The following is a 20,741-nucleotide window of genomic DNA, read 5'->3' as shown; positions in this document are numbered from 1 at the left end:
AGAATATTAGCATGATTGCACACAAATGCTAGTATTCCCGTTAAATGCTAGTCTGTAACATGGTGTCTAAACACAATGGTGTGTAGTTTGATGGTGGTGACGCACATGGACAGAATCTGTGTGGACCATAAATGGGGTGCACAGTTACCCCATAGAATATAATACAGATTAAAAAAAAACAGCAAATTCCATGCAGTCTGTCCATTTTCCTTTCCTGTTGTAATACTGCAGAGACCTGCTTGATTTCCAGCTCTGTGTTGCCTTCCCTACAACAAGGTTTTCTCTGTACTTATCTCACATTTTCTTAAATTCTGATACTGTTTTTATCTCTAGCAGTGAGTGGCTATCCCATATAGTCATCATATTCCCTATGATGTATCCTAAGCAGCTAACAAAATACACTTGCAAACAATATTACAAACTTAGACATCATAAATAATTAAAACATAATACAACATTTACAGTCTCTTAAATTCACATAAAAGGTGTCCTTTGCAAATGCACTTTCAGTCTCTTTTGAAAGTTTAAAACATCTGATACTTCATAAATGTGTCTACTGCATTCCCCTTCTCTTACTCTTCTATGTGGTAAATACTTGCAAAGGTAAGCAGCAGATGACAGGAAAAAGGAAACAGGAACGCCTACATTTCAGAGAAGCACTTCCTGACTCCTGACCCTGGGACCTGGAGGTGGCAGCAGTGCCAGATCACTGTATACCAGTTCTGAATTTCTACTAGCTAGTCAAGGCTGATGACTAGAAATTCCATGCCTTTCTTTTCACTCATGTATATTTCTGCCAAAAAACATTTTATTTGAATAAAAATAACAAAACCAGTGTAACTCATTACAGAAAAGCATTGTGGTTTCTTGGTCAACAAACTGTGATTTAACTTCACTGCTGCTTTTATTTTCTTTCCACAGTGATTTCGTACCAAGCTTCAGATGAATCCACCTCAAAGAATAAAAATAGGACCTGGTGGTTTTTTGAAGGTAAAGTCCAAGTCAGTTTTGAGTTTTATTTGTTTGCAAAGATCAGAACTAAAGATATGAAGATGTCACTGTGATATGACAAAGACAAAATAATCCTTTTTCAGCAATGAAAGTCATAAACATTAAAAAAGAAAACATGGTCAGAATAAACATTGGGCAAGTCTGTTGCTATTCAGGACACAATGACCATGGAGTGGGAATATTCAAAACCATCATTTGGATGCAGAACATGACACATTTTGGGTTAAAATTATCATCATATTCCACTTTGACTCTCTCTAAAAAAGTATTATAATCTCCACGCCCTGGAAAGGTTTTCAACCACAAATTCTCCTGGTTCCTTTCCCAGACTCTATTTACAAAATCGACCACAGTAATACACAGTAAATGATACTGTCCAAGGGGAGGAATGTAAAGTCATGCATCACTATTGAAAGTGCTGTAAGATAATTATCCAGAGCCTGGCTTCTGCCAAATTTGTCTCAAGCCAAAAATGTGTTAGCCAATATATTTGTATTGCCTTGACTGTGACTAAGCCTACATTCTGAGTAGGAAAATTAATCTGTAAGGATGCTGGCTTTTAAGCTGTTGTCCCTTCTTTGCTCTATCATTTGTCATCTTCCTCAACATTCTGTGAAGGATACATTAAAGATGGGCTGTGTTGACACATGAGATGTCATTGGCATATCTTATATCATTGCATTTTGTTAAACAAAAATGAGCAGAAAAAGCATATTTTGTGTTTTGTCATTTACCAATAATAGCGCACACTTTGGGGCTCATTTTCAAGCACATGAACATCTCAATTTGCAATTTTGGAACTGCAGAATTTGGACATCCTACACTGCAGTTCATCCAAATAGCAAGGGGGCATGCTTTGGCTGGGACTAGGGAGGGTCCACAATTAGGATGTACAACAGCAAAGATTGAATGGGAAGAAACATCCAAACCTAAAAAGGACATTTTTATTTAGACCTGTTTCAGTCACGCTGAGGGTACAAAAAGGTGCTCTGATTGAGCGGCTGACCACAGGAGGGATTAAGGCCTGACCCCTCATGAATCCTCCAATGGTTGCTGTCCCCTTCCTCTCCCTGAAAGTGAAACCAGAAAGGCCCCAATTTGACTGACTGTATTGTTGTGTCCTTTTTGTGTCCTTTAGACTGTAAGCTCTTTTGAGCAGGGACTGTCCTTCTTTGTTTAATTGTACAGCGCTGCGTAACCCTAGTAGCGCTTTAGAAATGTTAAGTAGTAGTAGTGGTTATGATAGCATCAGGTATTATGGGTACTCTGAACAAAGCTGAAAGCAAGTCTTAGGAGAAGCCTAGTGGGCAGTGCAGTGAACTGTAAACTCAGGGACCCAGGTTCAATTCCCATTTCAACTCTTTCCACCCACCTTCTAAACTGTGAGCCCTCCAGACATATACCTACTGTACCTAAATATTTGACACCTGCGAACCTGAAGGCTATACCACCCCTATGATCAGAACTAATAGCATACAAGCATAGGCACGTAATCAGCTCTGATCATAGGGGGAAAGTGTGGGAGGATTGTGCCCTTATATGGTGGAGAAGCACCGCCTAGCACATCCCAAGATGCACTGGGCAGGTTGCCATCATTTTGAAGATGACGCTGGATGAGGAGGGAGTGTGCTACTCCCTCCTCTGTTGGACATATCTAGGGGGAGGGGGAAAGCTCTGCTAGACCACCAGGGAAGATGGGGATTGGGATGGCTGTCAACTTGGGCCACCATGGCTTCTTTTTGGGTGTTGGGGGGTTAGAGGGGGAGCTGGGGGGCTGGAGGTCTGCCAAACCTCCTGCCCCCATGTCACTGCCTGGGGGGGGGGGGGCTTGGGGTGGCAGATAGCAGAGTTCTGGGGGTCCCATGGACCTCACTTTTACGCTATGATCAGAGCTAATAGCATGCCTATATTTGCATGCTATTAGCTCTGATCATAGGGACAATATAACCCTGCAGTTTTCTGGCGCTATTTTTAGAGCACTGTATGGAACAGCACAGGGCTTCTGATCATCTGCTTGCTAGTGTCTCCTCATGAGGAAGCGATAGGTGAACCTGCGTTAACTGCAGAAGTTCCAATAAGCATGTGGTAAGTACCTTGCACTATCTGTAGTGTGCAATCCACACCCATTCTCAACCCAAAACCCATCTTGTTCCCACTCTCTAACACAACATGCAGTTAATGTGCGATTTAATACGCACTGTCATGCCACTGTGGTAGGGAGGGAGAGAGAGAGGAGGAGGGAGTAATGTGTTGCCCCCTCCTAGTCCACCCCTGAGTGCCCCCAAAATTGGAGGGCTCGCTATGCCACTGCTGCAGACATTAAAATGCTACCACTTAAACATGGGGTACTTCTAAAATAAACACCATAGTATTATACATGTATTTGAAAATACTTATAATGCTATACATAGAATTCGCCCCTCTTTTCCACACACATTTTTAAAAGAATTTATACATTCAGCACAACACTAATCTGGGGATTCCATATAGCGCCTAGAGATCCGTGCTAAAATCCAGGCACATTCTATAACTAGGTGCGTAACTTCATTGGCTTAACAAGCCAATCAGCATTTTTAACATCACTTAACAAGCAATAATGAGCACTAATTGGCAATAATCACAATTTATGCGCACAACTCGCAAAGCGCATTCTGTAATAAACCACCTAAATTCTAAAGCGCGCAATTCAAAATGAATATGCGCATTTCAAAAGGGGCATGGTTATGGACAGGGAAATAGGCGTTTCGGGGCTTTCCAAAATTTACACGCATAGTTATAGAATATGGGCCAGTGCATGGACATTAACTAACCCCTCCTCTCTTCAATCCTAATCGTGCCTGAAACACACAAACTTTACTCGAGCACAACATCACATTGTATTTGCTTCTCAACCAGTCTTGGTGAACACTACCAGTACTATGTAAGCCACATTGAGTCTGCAAATAGGTGGGAAAATGTAGGGTATAAATGCAACAAATAAATCTACATGCCAGAAATTACGCCAGGTTTTCAGTGTTCAGTGGTGTAAATGGGTACACACAGATGTAGGCACTATGATATCAACTATATATACCATGCCTAAATCTTATAGAATAATCTTAGTCGAAAATGTGTTCCATGTGGAATTTGTAGGCACCATATATAGAATCTGGCCCTAAATATATAACTTCTGTTTGAAAATTGGCCTGCATATTCTTTATAAAATATACAAATTATATACAGTATATCAAATTCCTCATAAGGTATAAATTTCCTTAAAAAGATAAACCCCCCTGTTTACTAAGCCGGACTAGCGGCTTCTGTGCACTAATGCGACATAACCCATTCGTGGCTTAAACAGGGGGGAAAGTCAGGCTAAAATATTATGATGCAGATTTTAGAAAGGACTTACAAATCAGGACATTATATTTTAGAACAGGATCTGCCGACATAGAGCCTGTTCTAAAATACATTTATGTGCAACTTATGTTTATAATTTAGAACCATAAACATCTAAAATGTGAATATGGACACCGAAATATTTATGTGCTGGAATATAAACATTTGTCAGCCATTTAGAAATAAAAGTATTTTTCCTGGAGCTGTCACAGAGCCTGGTGAGTTATGCCACAGCCAATGTTCCCATTAAGCAGCTTTAAGCTGTGTGGGAATCTTGTGCTGGCCTTCCTGCCAGTGAAGGGAAGTGCTACCATGTTGTGCTTTCAATTGCAAAGGACAGGCAGATCCCTTGTGAATATTGTCCCCATCATTTCTATTACGACAGAAATTTCCAGAACTGAGCCCTATGCATTGTGGTAGTTTTTATACTTCCTGTAATTTTATGTCTTTCAGACCTTTATCTATATGCAGCTTTGGTGTGCTCCATAGGAATTATCAGCGTCTTGCTTTTCACTCTAATCATTGTTTGTCAGTCGATGTTTAGCAAGAGAAGATCAAGAGGTAAGCATTTGGAGACTGCAGTTTATTATTTTATGAACAGAAAAGCTGTTGTGTGTGGTGTGTGTGTGTGTATATACACACATATATTAGGACAGAACATTTGTTTGAAATATTATGGGAAGCGGACATTTTCCATGTCGTTTCATATTGTTTTGACCCTGAAACAACAGGAAAAAACCTGAATTTTTAGGGGTTTTTTTTTTTTGTCCTGTGTCATAAACAGTTTTGCAAGAGTGTAGAGGATTGTACTCTTTTACTCCACTAGGGGGTCCTATTTGAGCAACAGGGACATTATTTGAGCAAAAGGGCACACTATGGGCTCCATTTACAAAGCCGCAGTAGTGAATCTCGGTGTGACAAAATGCCCATTTCCTTGCCCATAACCATGCCCATTTTTGCCTGCACATGTTAGAAGTTAGTTGCACTGCATTACAGAATGCGCTTAGCAAGTTGTGCGTGTAAATTCTAATTATTGCCAATTAGTGCTTATTATTTATTGCTTGTTAAGAGCTGTTAACAACGCTAATTAAATTGTTAAGCCAATTATGTGTGTTATAGAATACGCTTGGGTTTTGGCACAGTTATCTAAGTGCACTATATAAAATCCAGGGGGAAGTACCTCTTATCGGAAGGGATTTGGAGGACAAAAGGACTGTCTCCTTAGTTATCAGACCAGACCACTCAGACCTATAATTTAGAATCATTTTTGTCTGGCCAGGAAGGGAAAACTTGAATCTGCATTGCTGGTTAATGGCTGTATATCCTACAGTTTTTTTGTTTGGATCTTTGACCTCTTTCATGATCAGGTACAGCCCAGCCAGCCTCAGTTAAACACGGACACAGCTTGAAAATGTATCCTTCATCTGGAGCTCCTTCTGCAGTGTTTTGAAAAGAACCATGATCCATCTTACCCCAAAATAGTGAGGCTAGGATTTAAATGATTTTAACAACTGTAAATTAGTACCTAAAACCTAACATTTTGAGAAAGGTAACTGAAAAGTTTATGATGAATCAGCTGTTGTGATTTTTCAAGGAATATGAACATTCTGGCCTTTTTTGTTCCGAGTATAAGGAATGATTTGGGACAGAAGCCACTTTTCTAGTGCTGATCTGTTTAGCAGCAGGGATCAGTGGCCTAATTGTTAAAGGGGCCCTTTTACAAAGTGTGGGAGGGCTAACGCACGGGTAGCGCGTGCCCAATCGGCACTACCACCGGGGTAGCACATGCACCATTGCGGTAATTCCGAATTTGGCGCATGCCGAATCCCGCAGTAGAAAATAATTTTCTATTTTCTACCATAGGGGTGTTACCGGTGGTAACCGGCAGCACGCCCATGTTGGCACGCGCTGCACGGTTACCGCGTGGGTAGCGCGTGAGCCCTTAGCACTAGGTCAATGGGTTGCAGTAAGGGCTCAGGCCATAAACAGGTGCGCACTAGTTTTAATTTCAGCGCACACCCATTTTCCGGCCCATTAAAATTACTCTTTTTCCCAATCGTGGTAAAAAAATGGCCCAGCGTGCACCTAGAGATACAACCCACACTACCGCAGGCCACTTTTTACCGCGCCTTTATAAAAGGACCCTTAATTTTGTTAAACCTGAGACCCATATTTGATATAGTTCATCATGACATCTTGTATGAGAAGATTGCTATCCCTGGGGTTCAGTGGAAAGGTATTGAACTGGTCTGATGCTTTTGTAGAGAGCGGATAAATGGTCATGGATTTGATTCACTGCCTTTCGGTGGTACAACCAAAGCTGTTTACATTTATTACATGCAGGTACTTTCTCTGTCCCTAGTGGGCTCACAGTGTAAGTTTTTGTATCCAGGGCAATTTTTTATTTTAGTTACATTTGTACCCCACGCTTTCCCACTCATGGCAGGCTCAATGCGGCGGGCAATGGAGGGTTAAGTGACTTGCCAAGAGTCACAAGGAGCTGCCTGGGCCGGGAATCAAACTCAGTTCCTCAGTTCCCCAGGACCAAAGTCCACCACCCTAACCACTAGGCCACTCCTCCACTATGGAAGGTTAAGTGACTTACGGTCACAAGGAGTCATCATGGGAACTGAACATATTGGCCCCGATATTGAGACAGTGGGAATTAGACCGGCTAACTCCCACTGTTGCCGGCAAACCCGGAAATGACTATATCTATGTTCACTCTCTCCCATTTAGAGGGGCTGCTGTTAAGACGTTATTTTACTGTTAACCCCAGCTAATAATTAGGTCTCATTGCATAAAATGAGACCTGTGCTAAAATTACATGAGTCAGCGGTAACATTATAAGTCTTAACAGTAGATCACGTTGATAATGACACCCCTTAAACTATAAAATATGTGCCAATTAGGTACCCTTTGGGCACATTTATATAGGCACATGGTTATAGCATTACCCCTTAACAGCAGAAAATTGATTATTTTAAAAGTCTATAGGGGCTGATATTCAGATCAATGGAGGTAGCCAGGCTGCCTCCCGTGGTCAACGCTAAGCCCGGATATTCAATGTCAGGCTATTTCCGGTAACTGGCATTGAATATCCAGTTTATTTTTGGCTGATTCCAACTTAACCAGCCAAGTCGCTATTCAGTGCAGGCTGGTTAAGTTGGAACCGGCCAAAGATAGGCCTTCTATTGATTCAGCCAAATTTAGCTGCCAAACATAGCCAGCGATGCACCAAAAATCAATGGATAGCTGGTTATATTGCATTATATAACTGACTATCTGCTAAGCACAACTGGCGATATTCAGCAGGAGACAGCTGGCTATCTCCTGCTGAATGTCGGTGGATAGCTGGTTAAGTACCATTTAACTGGCCAGGTGCTGTTCCTGGCCGGTTAAATGGTTTTTCAACATCGGTCAGTAGAGATACCTAAAGTTTAAAGTTGGGTACCTGGATCTTTTGAAAATTGGCCTACCAGTATTTTGAAAATAATATCTGGACATCTAGGGAGTAATTTTTATAAGGTTTTTCTGAGTGTAAAGTCTTGCAAGCATGTAAGACTTTTGTAAAATTACACAACTGTATAGTACATATCAAAATGTTGCATGGACTTTATGAGGACCGGGTGCTGGCTTTTCTGGAGGTTTAATTTGGGCTGAGTGGAGAAGTAGGGATGTACTTGTGTATTTTATAAAATATGTGGGTGCATGCATCGAGTATACACCCAAATTTATACCTGTTTGGGAGTAGCAGTATTTTTGTCTGTGGGCATTTGCATGCTTTTGGGCTGGTTTTAGGTGCATATCTCATAAAGAAACAGGCACCTATGTTTACTTTATAAAATGAATGCACCCTGTTGTAAAATGCCCCCCTAAATTGAAAGTGTCCCCATCCACTGCCCAGTTAGACAGTTCTCTAAACTTAGATATGTAAGATATAATTATGAGGATCATTTTAAAACTGTCACAAAAGAAGAAACAACCCTATGTAGAAACACAGAACCAAAAAAATCCAAAAGTATGGATAGACAAAAAAACCTTTCCTCATTTTAAAACTGTCCAGATAAATGCAAGGTTCACAGATGCTCTTTACCCATGAACTTTACACTAATTTTCATTTGAAAGTATGCACGTATTTTCACATTGAAGATTATCATAGTAAAGGAACCTATACGCATTTACTACTGCTAACTTGTGCAGGCAAATTTTCCAAAGACTAATACGAACATACTTTTGAAAATGGAAAAATATGCATGCATTCCAAATCCCATGTCACCCCCAGCCCCACCCCTAAAAACACCTCCCCTGTTGCGGGTAAAAGAATACATGTAGTGCACCGATATGCATAATTTTACCTGCTTATAGTGTCAATTTTCTAAAAGCCCACTTCTATATAAAATAGTGCTTTACTCATGGGACTGGGGGAAGGGGGCGATCTTTCAGAATTAGATTCAGAATTAGAAAAAGCCACTTTTCCTAAAGATTTAGATATAGAACTCCCAGCAAATCTAATACTTACTTTCATTTTTTTAAAAAAAGAACCATTTGAAAGACGTTACAAATCCATGCATTCTTCATTATCAACTAGACAATAAAAAGCCAGTTCTATAATCTCAGCACCCATATTTATATGTCTTTGCATAAATAAATGTTTAGAATAGTAGCACAAATAGGAGCTAACTTTATAAACTGATTTGGAGTGCTAAACCCCATAGATATTACCCTTTCTTGGACACAGTCAAGGAGCTGGCATCTGTTCCAGCACTTATGCACATACGTCTACACTTACACACAAAAGTGCCAGAAGGGCATCTAGGAACTATTCAACAAGATCTTGTATAATCTACATAGCATGTAAATGCAATAGGAGCGTATATATGGGCGGAGCATAGACAGAATCTGGGCGTGGCTCCCAATTTCATTGCATAAGTTACAGAATGCTATAAGTTATATGCACCCCTGCTGAATTTATGTGACCACAGTTACGCCAGGCCTATGGTTGGTGTAACTGTGGGTGTGTTGGTCATGCTGATGCCAGTTTATGCTAGTATTCTATATTATAATCTGAGCGCATAGATGCCATTGTAGAATACGCTCTCATTGCCTGGCATCGCAGCACCAAAATTGAGTTTCCAACTAAATATTTCCATTTGACCCTGAAATTCTGTATAGTGCGAGCTGAGTTCCGCACACAAACCTGGTCGTATTCTGTTTTGGGTGTGCAATGTAATTGGCTTAACAAGCTAATCAGCACTGATAATTGCCACTAATTGGCATTAATTAAAATTTACACACACAACTTTCTAAGCATATTTTATAAAGTGATGCTCCTAAATTCTAAGACTCAGATCTAAGCATGGCCATGGAAGGGGCATGGGCGAGTTGTGGGCGTACCTTGCATTTACACACAGTGTTACAGAATACGTCCGTTCCACACGTAACTTAGGCATCGGCATTTACACTGGGGTTTAGTTGGTGTAAATGGCCACAACTAAATATAATTACAGGAAACAGGCACTGAATATTCTATAAACTATGGCTAGATTTAGGCGTATTCTATAAACCGTGCCTAACTTTAGGTGTATTTGTTTCAGCGTTGATTTTTTAAGCATCATAAATAGAATCTAGCCCTAAATGGGTTTTAACTGCTCTGTCAATGTATTGTATAAGTAATGCATGTCTAGATCAAATGTCTTCTTTTCTTCCAACAGTAAAACATCACTTGGTGAAATGCCCTCAGAACAGGTAAAATGATGCTTTTCAACTTTTCATATGTTATTGGAAAAAAACGTCTGAAGCATTCAAAATGATAAATGAAGCAATTTTGAATAGCCTGCATTGATTGTAATGTATGTGAGCATTTTCATCCCACATACAGTATAAGCATTTTTATCCCACTTAGAGTATATAGCACTCAGTTCTCAAAAGAAACTTGCTTGTGTGGCTTACTTTTGAAAATTCACAGCTGCAAAATATGTGCCTCTGTATTTTGCACATTTTATTTTTGTAGACAGGTGAAAGAAGGCAAAATAATATGCCTAGATTTGAAAATCACACATAGGCATGCTGTTTACGCACCTAACCTAAACATGCTCCTGTGAATGCCTTTTTTTAACCCAGCTGGAAGTATGCATGTCTTGAATAATGGCATCTACTTTCAGCCATATAAATGGGGACAGTTTTCAGCCAGACTATTTTACATGAGTAAATAGCTTTGAAAATTGCCCTCAATAATGTTAAAAGCTGTTTTTCAATTGTATTGTGGTATACACATTACAAATGTTATAAGACATTTCTGTGTTTAAAAAGCTGTTTTAGAGACAGAAATGACATGTTTGTGCAATGTGGTTGGAGGTGTTCATGGGGTTGCGCATAAGGAAGGGTCAGCAGATTTGTGCATGCCTAGGAGCAGGTGTGAATAAAATTACCCTCATGGAGAGCAATTTTATAACAAGTAACTTAGGTGGAGAGGCCAAGCTAGGCACCTGTTTTTAGCTTCTTTATAAAGACACATACTGGCCAATATTTAAAACTATTTAAACAGTCAAGATTGGCTTGTTAAATATCCTAAAGCCGGCTAAGTACTAATATTTCGCATGAAATAGCTGACTATCTCGGCTGAATATTACCACTAAGTGGCTAGCCCAGCACCAGCAATGTCACACGACATAGCAGGTTAGCGCCAATATTCATTGACCGACTGGCTAAGTTTAGAAGCCAGATAGACCCACGTAAATAGCAGGTCTATCTTTGGCAGCTATAAATTAGTCAGTCAGCCAAGAAAAAAAGCAAACAAACCACAAATTCAATGCGGGTTGACAGATATGGCCCCGGCATTGAGGGGCCCTTTTACTAAGGTGCGTCGGTGCCTACGTGTGTCCGACATGTGTCAGTTTGGAACTACCACCCAGCTACCTCGTGGCTCAGGTGGTAATTCCATTTTTTACGCGCATCCAATACACGCACTGGAAAATACTTTTTTATTTTCCGTCATATGGCGCTAACCAGGCAGTATTTGGCAGTGTATGCGCACTGACGATTACCTCCCGGTTAACACGTGAGACCTTACCGCTAAGTCAATGGGTGGCGGTAAGGTCTCAGGCCCAAAGTGGATGCGCGCCAATTTTTATTTTGCTGCACATCCATTTTTGGCCCCCCAAAAAAGTCTTTTACAGGCACGTTGAAAAATGGACCTACGCGCATTCAAAACACACGCCTACACTAGCGCAGGCCGTTTTTCGACACGCCTTAGTAAAAGGACCTTTGAATTTCTGGGTTCGGTGCCGACCGCGGGAGTTAGCCCGGTTCCCTCCCGCGGTCTGTGTCGGTCCCATAGTTGCTTATATTTCATTATAAAATACTAGCATAAATCCTACAGAAATTGCACCTATAATGAACCTGCCTCCATTTGCTCCAGCTTAAAAGCCGGTGGAAATGCTTGCACATGAAATGCAGGTGACCATTTGTATTTTCTAAAGAGCAGGTGTAAATTGTGACTCTACACATGCTGCACCAAAAATGCCTGTACCTGAGTAGCATAGAAGTATGTGTGTTGTTATCACTGCACATACTTCCCCCACTATTTAAAGCTATTTAACCAGTCAGGAATGGCTCTAGGCCAGTTAAATGGCACTTAACCAGCTATCCGACAATATTTAGCAGGAGACAGCTGGTTATCTCCCACTGAACATTCCCGGTTAGCCGATATTCTGTGCATTATTGGCCACACTGTTATAGAATATGGGGGTGTGGTTATGGGTGTGGACATAGGCGTTTCAAAATTTACGCACACTGTTATAGAATATGGCCCTCTGCGCCTAAATCTATGCGCTGTTATTTACACCACATTTCCCTTGGTGTAAATGGATGCGTGTAGATGTAGGCACTGGGATATCAACTAAGCATATCTTATATACCGTGCCTAAATCTAGGTGCCACTTATAGAATTCGCTTCGGCGGAAATTTGTTCCGCGCGGATTTTTCAGTCGCCATATGTAGAATCTAGCCCTTAGTGTGTCTTCTAGTGCCCAGCTTTGGGCTTAAGAACTTACACCAACTGAAACATGGTGTAAATCTGGCATTCAACTTGGGCACCCAGCCCCCAGATTCTATAGCACTGCACATAATTCTTTGGAATGCCCCTGACCCACCCATGTCCCTCCCATGGCCTCACCCCCTTTTGGGTTGCACATGAGGAGATTTGGGCACAGATCATTATGGCATCCTATGCAGCCAATTCTGTGTGCAAATCCTAATTAGAGCCAATTAATATCAATAATTGATTGTTAACAGCCAATTATTGTTAATGGCTCATTACCCAATTTATTTGCATGTGGATCTCAGGATCACGTGCAATATTGGACACCCAAATTTGGGCACCAGTTGCAGTATCCGGGGGATTGTTCCACAATACTCTTGCTTTTACCACATTTCGCAGAAGCATTCTCAGGGGCAGGGTTAGGGCAATGTTTGCAACAGTACACATACCTTTGTATTTTCAAGTATACACATGCTGTTTCGATCAGAAAACATACATTAAAATGAAGGGCAATTAAAATGATGCCATTTTTCCTCAGAAAAATGCATGCATTCACTTGAAAGCTGAGTCACATAAGCTGTAAAAAAGTATTCGTGGAGTTTGCAGTTTTATGAGCACTATGAAAATAGCCATCCTAGTGTAACCAAGAAAGACAAGAATATGAAACATGACATACATCGTTCAAGAAATGCAGGGACTGCACATGCCTTTCTGGTGCAAAGAATGTCTAAACAACAGAAAGAGAACAATAACCTAATACACACTCACACATACAAACACAAAAAAAGTAGCAAGGAAAGAGTTAACATTCAAAGTATGAAGGACTAAGGTAATGGCATGTGGAAAAAAAGAAAACAAGAGAATACAGTAAAGACCATATTAGTATGCCAGATGGAGACAAACTATGGATAGAGATTCTTGCAAGCATTTACACTGCAGTTTCCATGACAGGAAATGGCACACATGTATAATACTCCTACCCCTGAACTCTTTTCTTCATCCAGTGTCTCAGTAGCTAGGAGATTTTTGCATACTTATTTAATCCTAGCTAATTTTCAAAGAGAAGCTACCCATATGGTAAATGTGTGGGCACTAAACGTACTTTGTAATGATGCAAGCTACTCAAAATTGCTTCCTTTGTTTACTTACTTGAGCAGACATATTTAAATATGTACCATGCCATGGCAGGAAATTAAAATACAAGACAATTTTTTAAGCTATTAACTAGTGTCCAAGGGATGCATACAAAGAAAATTGTTTCTCTGCCAAGAAAGCCTTATGTTTTCACTTGCCTTATTCAAAGACATCCAGATTCTAAGACTACAAGACTAACATTTCCCTTTGCCTTTGCTTGTACTGTTTAATTCCACATGTGCAACTTTAAAGTAAACATATTAGTCCCAGGCTGACCCGACTTAACAAGTTCTTGAAAAAATGCAGAAGATACCAAGGATGATATTTTGAGGCCGTTTTATCAAAGGCCAGTAGGACTACAGCTGGCTTGGCATGCCAGGGCCCTTTTTACTGCAGTGGGTAATAAAGCCCCTAGCACACATGGCCACCACATGGCCATGCAACGGGGAGCCCTTACTGCCACCCTTTGAGGTGGCAATAAGGGCTTCCTCGCTAACATGGCGGTAACTGGGCAGCACGCAGCAATGCCAGATTACTGCCGGGTTACCGCCATACAAGCCATTTCGGGGGGAGGGTTTCTTTTTTTCCCCCGGAAATGACATGCGCTCGGGGCAGGACTACCTCAGCGGCAGCGTTGAGCCGGAGGTAGTCCTGAAAGAGTGAGTGGTAAGCCCGCGTTGGGCTTACCGCCACTCTGTAAAAGGGCCACTGGATCCTCATCTATATTTTTACAAAATATGGCACCCGCCTACATGTATAGTTACCGGCACTTACTACTACTACTATTTAGCATTTCTATAGCGCTACAAGGCGTTGCACAAACATAGAAGAAAGACAGTCCCTGCTCAAAGAGCTTACAATCATGTATAAGTTGTAAAATCAGTGTTCACATGTTTCAGTACCCCATGTAAAGCATTTCTTTGTACTTGTATTTTGTAAAATGGCTCATACCACTGTACATGCCGGCATATACATGTTTACTCTTGCACATCCGTATAAAACCATTCTTTATCATTTTGTTAACCCGTTTTACTATGTAAGCCGCATTGAGCCTGCTATTGAGTGGGATAGTGCGGGGTACAAATGTTACAAATAAATAAATAACATAAATAAAGCATTTTGTAAAATACCTGAGAAATTTTGAACATACTGACTTAGGCAGTCAAAGAAACAGTGCACTTGTGAAATCAATGACCCCTGATGTAGTCACTATACTGAAACATGGCTGTGTTGGGTTCTTAATAAAGTTGACTTCTTTCAACTTATTCTTGTGGCCACTTCACTACTCTGTGGGAACATATTGACTTATACATCCCTTTTCTGTCCTGTGTGGAAAGGAGCTTCACATTAGCAGAACTTAATGCTGTCTCGTCTAGTAACTGAGTCTTCACTGGAACAGAAAGAAAAAGACCTGACATGTTTACAGAATCCAGATCATAGACAGAGGTCAGCCTCATGCCCAACTTTATTAGACTTATTTGGAAGAAAATGTGGATCTTTTTAATGCTTTCCATATGCCCATCATAAATCAGAGAGCTTCTGCTTCTAATAAGTTTTTTGTAAATTTTAGATAGCAAATAATGGCAGTGTCATCCAAACTCATCCAAACTCTTCAAATTGTACATGTAGGTACAATCAAAGAAAAAATATATGGATTTATTTTAGCACAATACAATTTCTGTACAAAATCTGCCTGACCTATCAGATTGACTGTACATTTGTCTCTTAGATTGTAAGCTCCTTGAGCAGGGACTGTCCTTCCATGTTAAATTGTACAGCGCTGCGTAACCCTAGTAGCGCTTTAGAAATGTTAAGTAGTAGTAGTAGTAGTTGTATATGTAATAATTCTTTTCATTTTTTAATAGCTCGGGGGAAACAGTTACCAGTGTGACAAGCTTATCACCTTTGCAACCTAAAAAGAAAAAGAAACTGACCACTGAACTTCCTCCTGCTATTCCAGTGAAAGGTACTGTAGAGAACAAATATAATTAGTAATATTATGTCTTATCTATTTATCAAAATTTAAAAAGGAACTCCATCTTGCATAGTTTTAATTTACTACTATTTAAAGGCATGCATTCATTTTCACACATAAAATACTGGTTGACGTAGTGTTAGCTCATGAGAATGTGGCACCATGAGCCAACCTTTGCATCAGCACCCCTCTATCCACTACATCAGCCCCCCCTTCCTCACCTGTGATCTATTATCTCTCCCTCCACTCCTCCACTTTCTCCTGCAATCCAATACCTCTACCTCCACTCTGCCCCTACTTATCCATGATCCGGTGTCACTTCCTCTCTCTCAATCCTCCTTCCTCCCCCCCCCCCCCCAAAAAAAAAAAATCTACATTTAAACTTGCCTTTACTCCTCCTGGCAGTGACATGTTGCCTATGGCTGGATTCAGAGCCTTCCCTTTATTACATGCAGCCTCATCAGAAAGAGGAAGGTGTGACAGAGGTGGCGGGATCTAACATGTGTGAATCACTGCCACTGCCAATGACCTCTAAGAGAAAAGACAAGTTTGAATGTAGACTGCAAGGGGGGATGCCAGGCCATGTGGGAAGAGGGAGGAAAGGAAGAGAAAATAAAGATATTGGACCACAAAGGGCCTAGAGGAAACAACGTATTTGGTGGTGTTTATCATCAGTGCCCTAAGCCAGTTGCTCGTCTGTTCCATGGTTTATAAAAGGCTTCCTATAAAATTTGGTCACACCTGAAAGTACACAGGATGCATATGTCACAGGGATCTCTGCTGGGACCGGTGCTATTTAACATATTTATAAATTATCTGGAAATCGGAACGACAAGCAAAGTGATTAAATTTGCAGCCGACACAAGACTATGAAAAGTTGTCAAAACATGAGTGGATTGTGAAAAGTTGCAGGAGGACCTTAGGAAACTGGAAGACTGGGCATCCAAATGACAGATGAGATTTAATGTGAACAAGTGCAATGTGATGCACATTGGGAAGATTAATCCGAATCATAGTTACCTGATACTAGGGTCCACCTTAGGAGTCAGCACTCAAGAAAAGATCTAGGTGTCATTGTAGACAATATACTGAAATCTTCTGCTCAGTGTGTGGCGGCAGCCAAAAAAGCAAACAGGATGCTGGGAATTATTAGGAAAGGGATACAAAATAAGACCAACAATATTATAATGCTTCTGTATTGCTCCATGGTACAACCTCACCTTGAGTATTCATTCAGTTCTGATCGCCATATCTCAAAATAGATATAGCAGAATTAGAAAAGGTTCAAAGGTGGGGTCAACTACTCAATCAGGGCACCTTTTGTACCCTGGGCGTGATAAAAACATTTCTAACATAGGACACCTTTTTTGTTTACTTGGATGTTTCTTCCCATTCAATTACCATTGTTGGACATCCTAAATTTGGATCCCTCCATACTCCCATTCCTAAACATGCCTACGAAACGCTTCTTTGCTATTTGGATGAACTGCAGTGAAGGACATCCAAAAACTGCTTTTCAAAAATCATTGGATTTTTTAAAAAATATATTTTAAGATGTCCATATGCTTTCAAAATGAGTTCCGTAGGGGCAGAGTCGAGTTAGTGGTGGTATGCTGAGGCACGCCGCAGGCCCTCATCATGTGCCTTTTCATTCTCTCCCCAATGGCTCCTAAACATCAGGGGAAGATTCAGGTTTACCCGAATGTTGATTCAGTGTTGGTGACCACTCAGCAGGACATCAATCATTATGCCCAGCCACTTCCTGTTTCTTCCTTGGGCCATTCCTCTGCTGCAGTTGCCCCTGGTGGAACATCAGTTCTGCTTGAAGGAGGAGGTTTATCCAGCCCTCCCCTAAGATCCCAGAAGCAATAGTGACCGTGCAGCATGGTGGTGTTCCAACTGCAGGAACAACTCTAGGAGAACTCAATCAGCAGCCAGCATTGGGAGGAGATCCAACTACCTTGGGGTAAATAAGTGCTAGTGCTCAATAATGTGACGTCGAAGGAGGTGGCTGTACAGGTTTGGGAGAAGCTGCTGTAAACATGGAGAGTGTTATTAAAGAAATTTCTTTACAAACAATTGGCTTATGTCGGTTAAGATGGACTCTTCTCTGACTAAATTTTGGTTGGATCTTTCTTCATTAATGACTACAGTGGGGTTACTCTCTCAGAAACAAGAGCATACTGATCAGGAATTCCAGCAGAAATTATTAGATGCCTAAAAGAAAATTGAAGTGAATCAATCTGTTAGTGCATTAATTAAGGATAAAACTACAACACAGAGGAAGTTGGAACAAGTTGAGAACCATCTGTGACACTTAAATTTGAAGATCTTAAACTTTCTACGAGTTTGTGGGCAGCCACCATTATCTACATGGAACAAATATATGGTAGAAGTATTAGGGATGGAAGATTCTGATTTTCCTCACTTTAATAAGGTTTAATTTCTACCTGTAAGAAAAAATAGAACAGATAGCAGCGCTTAACAGACTTTGGCTATATCAGCAATCTTAGAAACTTCTGCAGAGGAAATACAAAATAGAACCACCTTGTTGATGAGTTTTGTCTTTGAACAAGATTTTTTTTTATTATGTTTTAAAGCAATTGTACATTAGGAAAAATAACAGAAAAAAGTTAAATAATATATCTTCAAGTCCATATCAAAAGGAAAATTTCAATATATAGATGAGAGAGAAAAAATTATAAAAGAAATCTAACTATCCAATACTAGGCCAATAAACCTAAAATCTGATTAATACTGCAACTAACTGAGCTATACTCCAGCCCTAACCTATCCTGTAACAACAACTTTATCAATCAGAAAAGCTTCCAGCTGTACAGGATCCAAGAAAACATAATGATTGTTTTCAACGTCTATCAGGCATTTACAAGGAAATTTGAGAAAAAAGGATCCTCCTACAGCCAAAACTCTTGACTTAAGCTGTAGGAAGGCCTTTCTATGAAGTTTGAGTTGGCCTGGAGACATCTGGGAACAATTGTGTTGTTTGACCATAAAACACTAAATTCTTTTTAGGAAAATAAGCTTTAAGGATCTTCAACTTATATTCCTCAGATTGCAATATCATTAACAGTGTAGCACATTTATTTATGATATCCTGAGAGAATTCCAAAAATTTAGAAACATCTAAACTATCTGGTGAGTTAATAACATCAAACGCTCCCTCTTCTTTTGTCTCCTTAGAGACGCTAGGCAGGTAATATGCATTTATTACTTGAACTAATTTGTAATCAACACGATGCCAAACATCGTGTAAATACATTTTTTAAAGTTCCATTGCAGACAGGTAATGCGTGACTGGGAAGTTGAGTAACCTCAAATTCCGTGCATGCTGAGAATTCTCAAGCGACTCCATCTGAAGATGTATCATAAGATTATCCTCAGTTACATTGGTTAAAACAGCCTGAATAGAAGATACCTCCAGGAGGGTGGAGATACGCTGGTTTCCTACGTGAAAAGATGCAGAAGCAAGAAGTAGGAAGGGTAGGTTCTTCTGAAAAACCGGAGGAGACATCTGTTGAGAATCAATTCTTTATTGCAAGAAAAACAAGAAAGATGCAACTCAACACAGCTGTGTTTTGGCGCTATCACATGCCTTCCTCAGGAGTCTTTTGGTATATAGCTGATTGTATATAGTTGATGATTTGTTTAAACAAAATACTTTCACATAAGGTATAAATATCATCCGCTATCGGAGCAGGGAAGTACACCATAGTGTCAAAATCACTTCAATGAAATGATTTTGACACTATGGTGTAGCTTAAAATAGCCTGAGCCATTTTAACTACACAATCATTACAATTTTTACTAATGATTGTTCAAAAGTCACTATACGATTCTCATGTTCCACCAATTTAGATGAGTCTTCTACTGAGAATTTAGATAATAAATTTTCCTGCGATGTTTTTTCCATCCGGGATAGTGAAGAGCCAATATCTTTCAAAGTAAGATCTTGTAAACCTACATCGTCATCCTTAGAAGAAAAAGAATCAGCCGAATTCTTCAATGGAACCAGAACTGGTAATAACTGTTGAGAAACTGCTAGGAAAGCAGGAGAAGGCCCAACAACTGAAAAATCAGCTTCAGGGGCTTTCGCTCCTCCAACTTTGAAAGGCAGCAACTTTTCCCACACCATTGCAGGCTGGGGAGGTGGGGTTCTTATGCCAGAATAAAGAGAGGCTTCCAATGAACTGTAGAGGAGTAGCCTAGTGGTTAGTGCAGTGGACTTTGATCCTGGGGAACTGAGTTCAATTCCCACTGCAGCTCCTTGTGACTCTGGTCAAGTCACTTAACCCTCCATTTCCCCCGGTACAAAATAAGTACCTGAATATATGTAAACCGCTTTGAATGTAGTTGCAAAAACCTCAGAAAGGCAGTATATCATGTCCCATTTACCTTCCCTTTCAAAACAGAAGACCCAGGAAGTGAAGCAATAGAAAATAAATGCTGGTCCGTCAGACCTCTTACCGGAACCGACTCAATCTTCCTCACCTCTGCTCTTCCGCTTCCCCATATGAACTATCAAAACGAACAAAATCTTTCCTACTCTTGACTCCTCAGTGCTCCGAAGGGGTCACATTCCACGGCAGGGTAAAGTTCTTAAAGTATCCCTTAGGACCCTCGTGTGATATCAGCAATGCTGCTTCCAACCACGGTAGTGCCTGCATGCAAAAGGCACTTCTCCATAACTGAGATCTTCCCATGGAGTAGTGGCAGGGCAAAGTTCTTAAAAGATCCCTCAGGACCCACGTGTGACATCAGCAATGCTACCTCCAACCACAGTAGTGCCTGCACGCAAAAGGCACTTCTCCATAACTGAGATCTTCTTGTGGAGCAGCAGCAGGGCAGAGTTCTGGATCCCTCAGGACCAGTGTGTGACATCAGCAATACTGCCTCCAACCGCGGTAGTGCGTGCATGCAAAAGGTACTTCTCCATAACTGAGATCTTCACTTTTAAACAAGATTTAAATGCTATTCTAAGACTTTACTTTAGAAATTCGACTACTTTGTTCATAGGACAGAGAATATGGATGTACTCAAATGTAGCTCGGGCTACACAGGAGATATGCAAGTTGTTTTTAGCCATGCAACAAGAAATCCTTTCATGCCCGTGCAAATTCTTGGTGAAATATTTGAATGCTCAATATATTTTCTTTCTTTCTGAACAATTGTGTTCATTTTTGG

At 40.5% G+C, this 20,741-nt stretch overlaps 1 protein-coding gene across 1 annotated transcript in view; it reads left to right on the top strand.

The window, feature by feature from the left end:
* VSTM4 (V-set and transmembrane domain containing 4) overlaps positions 1 to 20,741 on the top strand; it is an 83,280-nt gene that overhangs the window by 17,243 nt on the left and 45,296 nt on the right. The window contains exons 3-6 of the mRNA XM_030204855.1: positions 922 to 990; positions 4,843 to 4,950; positions 10,104 to 10,137; positions 15,430 to 15,530. Of these exons, the coding sequence (XP_030060715.1) occupies positions 922 to 990; positions 4,843 to 4,950; positions 10,104 to 10,137; positions 15,430 to 15,530 (312 nt within the window). The remainder of the gene's footprint in view (positions 1 to 921; positions 991 to 4,842; positions 4,951 to 10,103; positions 10,138 to 15,429; positions 15,531 to 20,741) is intronic.

The sequence above is a fragment of the Microcaecilia unicolor genome, chromosome 5 (assembly GCF_901765095.1).
Source record: "Microcaecilia unicolor chromosome 5, aMicUni1.1, whole genome shotgun sequence".
NCBI lineage: Eukaryota > Metazoa > Chordata > Amphibia > Gymnophiona > Siphonopidae > Microcaecilia > Microcaecilia unicolor.
Note: the sequence above shows the minus strand (reverse complement) of the source record. Positions and strands in the feature narration are given on the sequence as shown.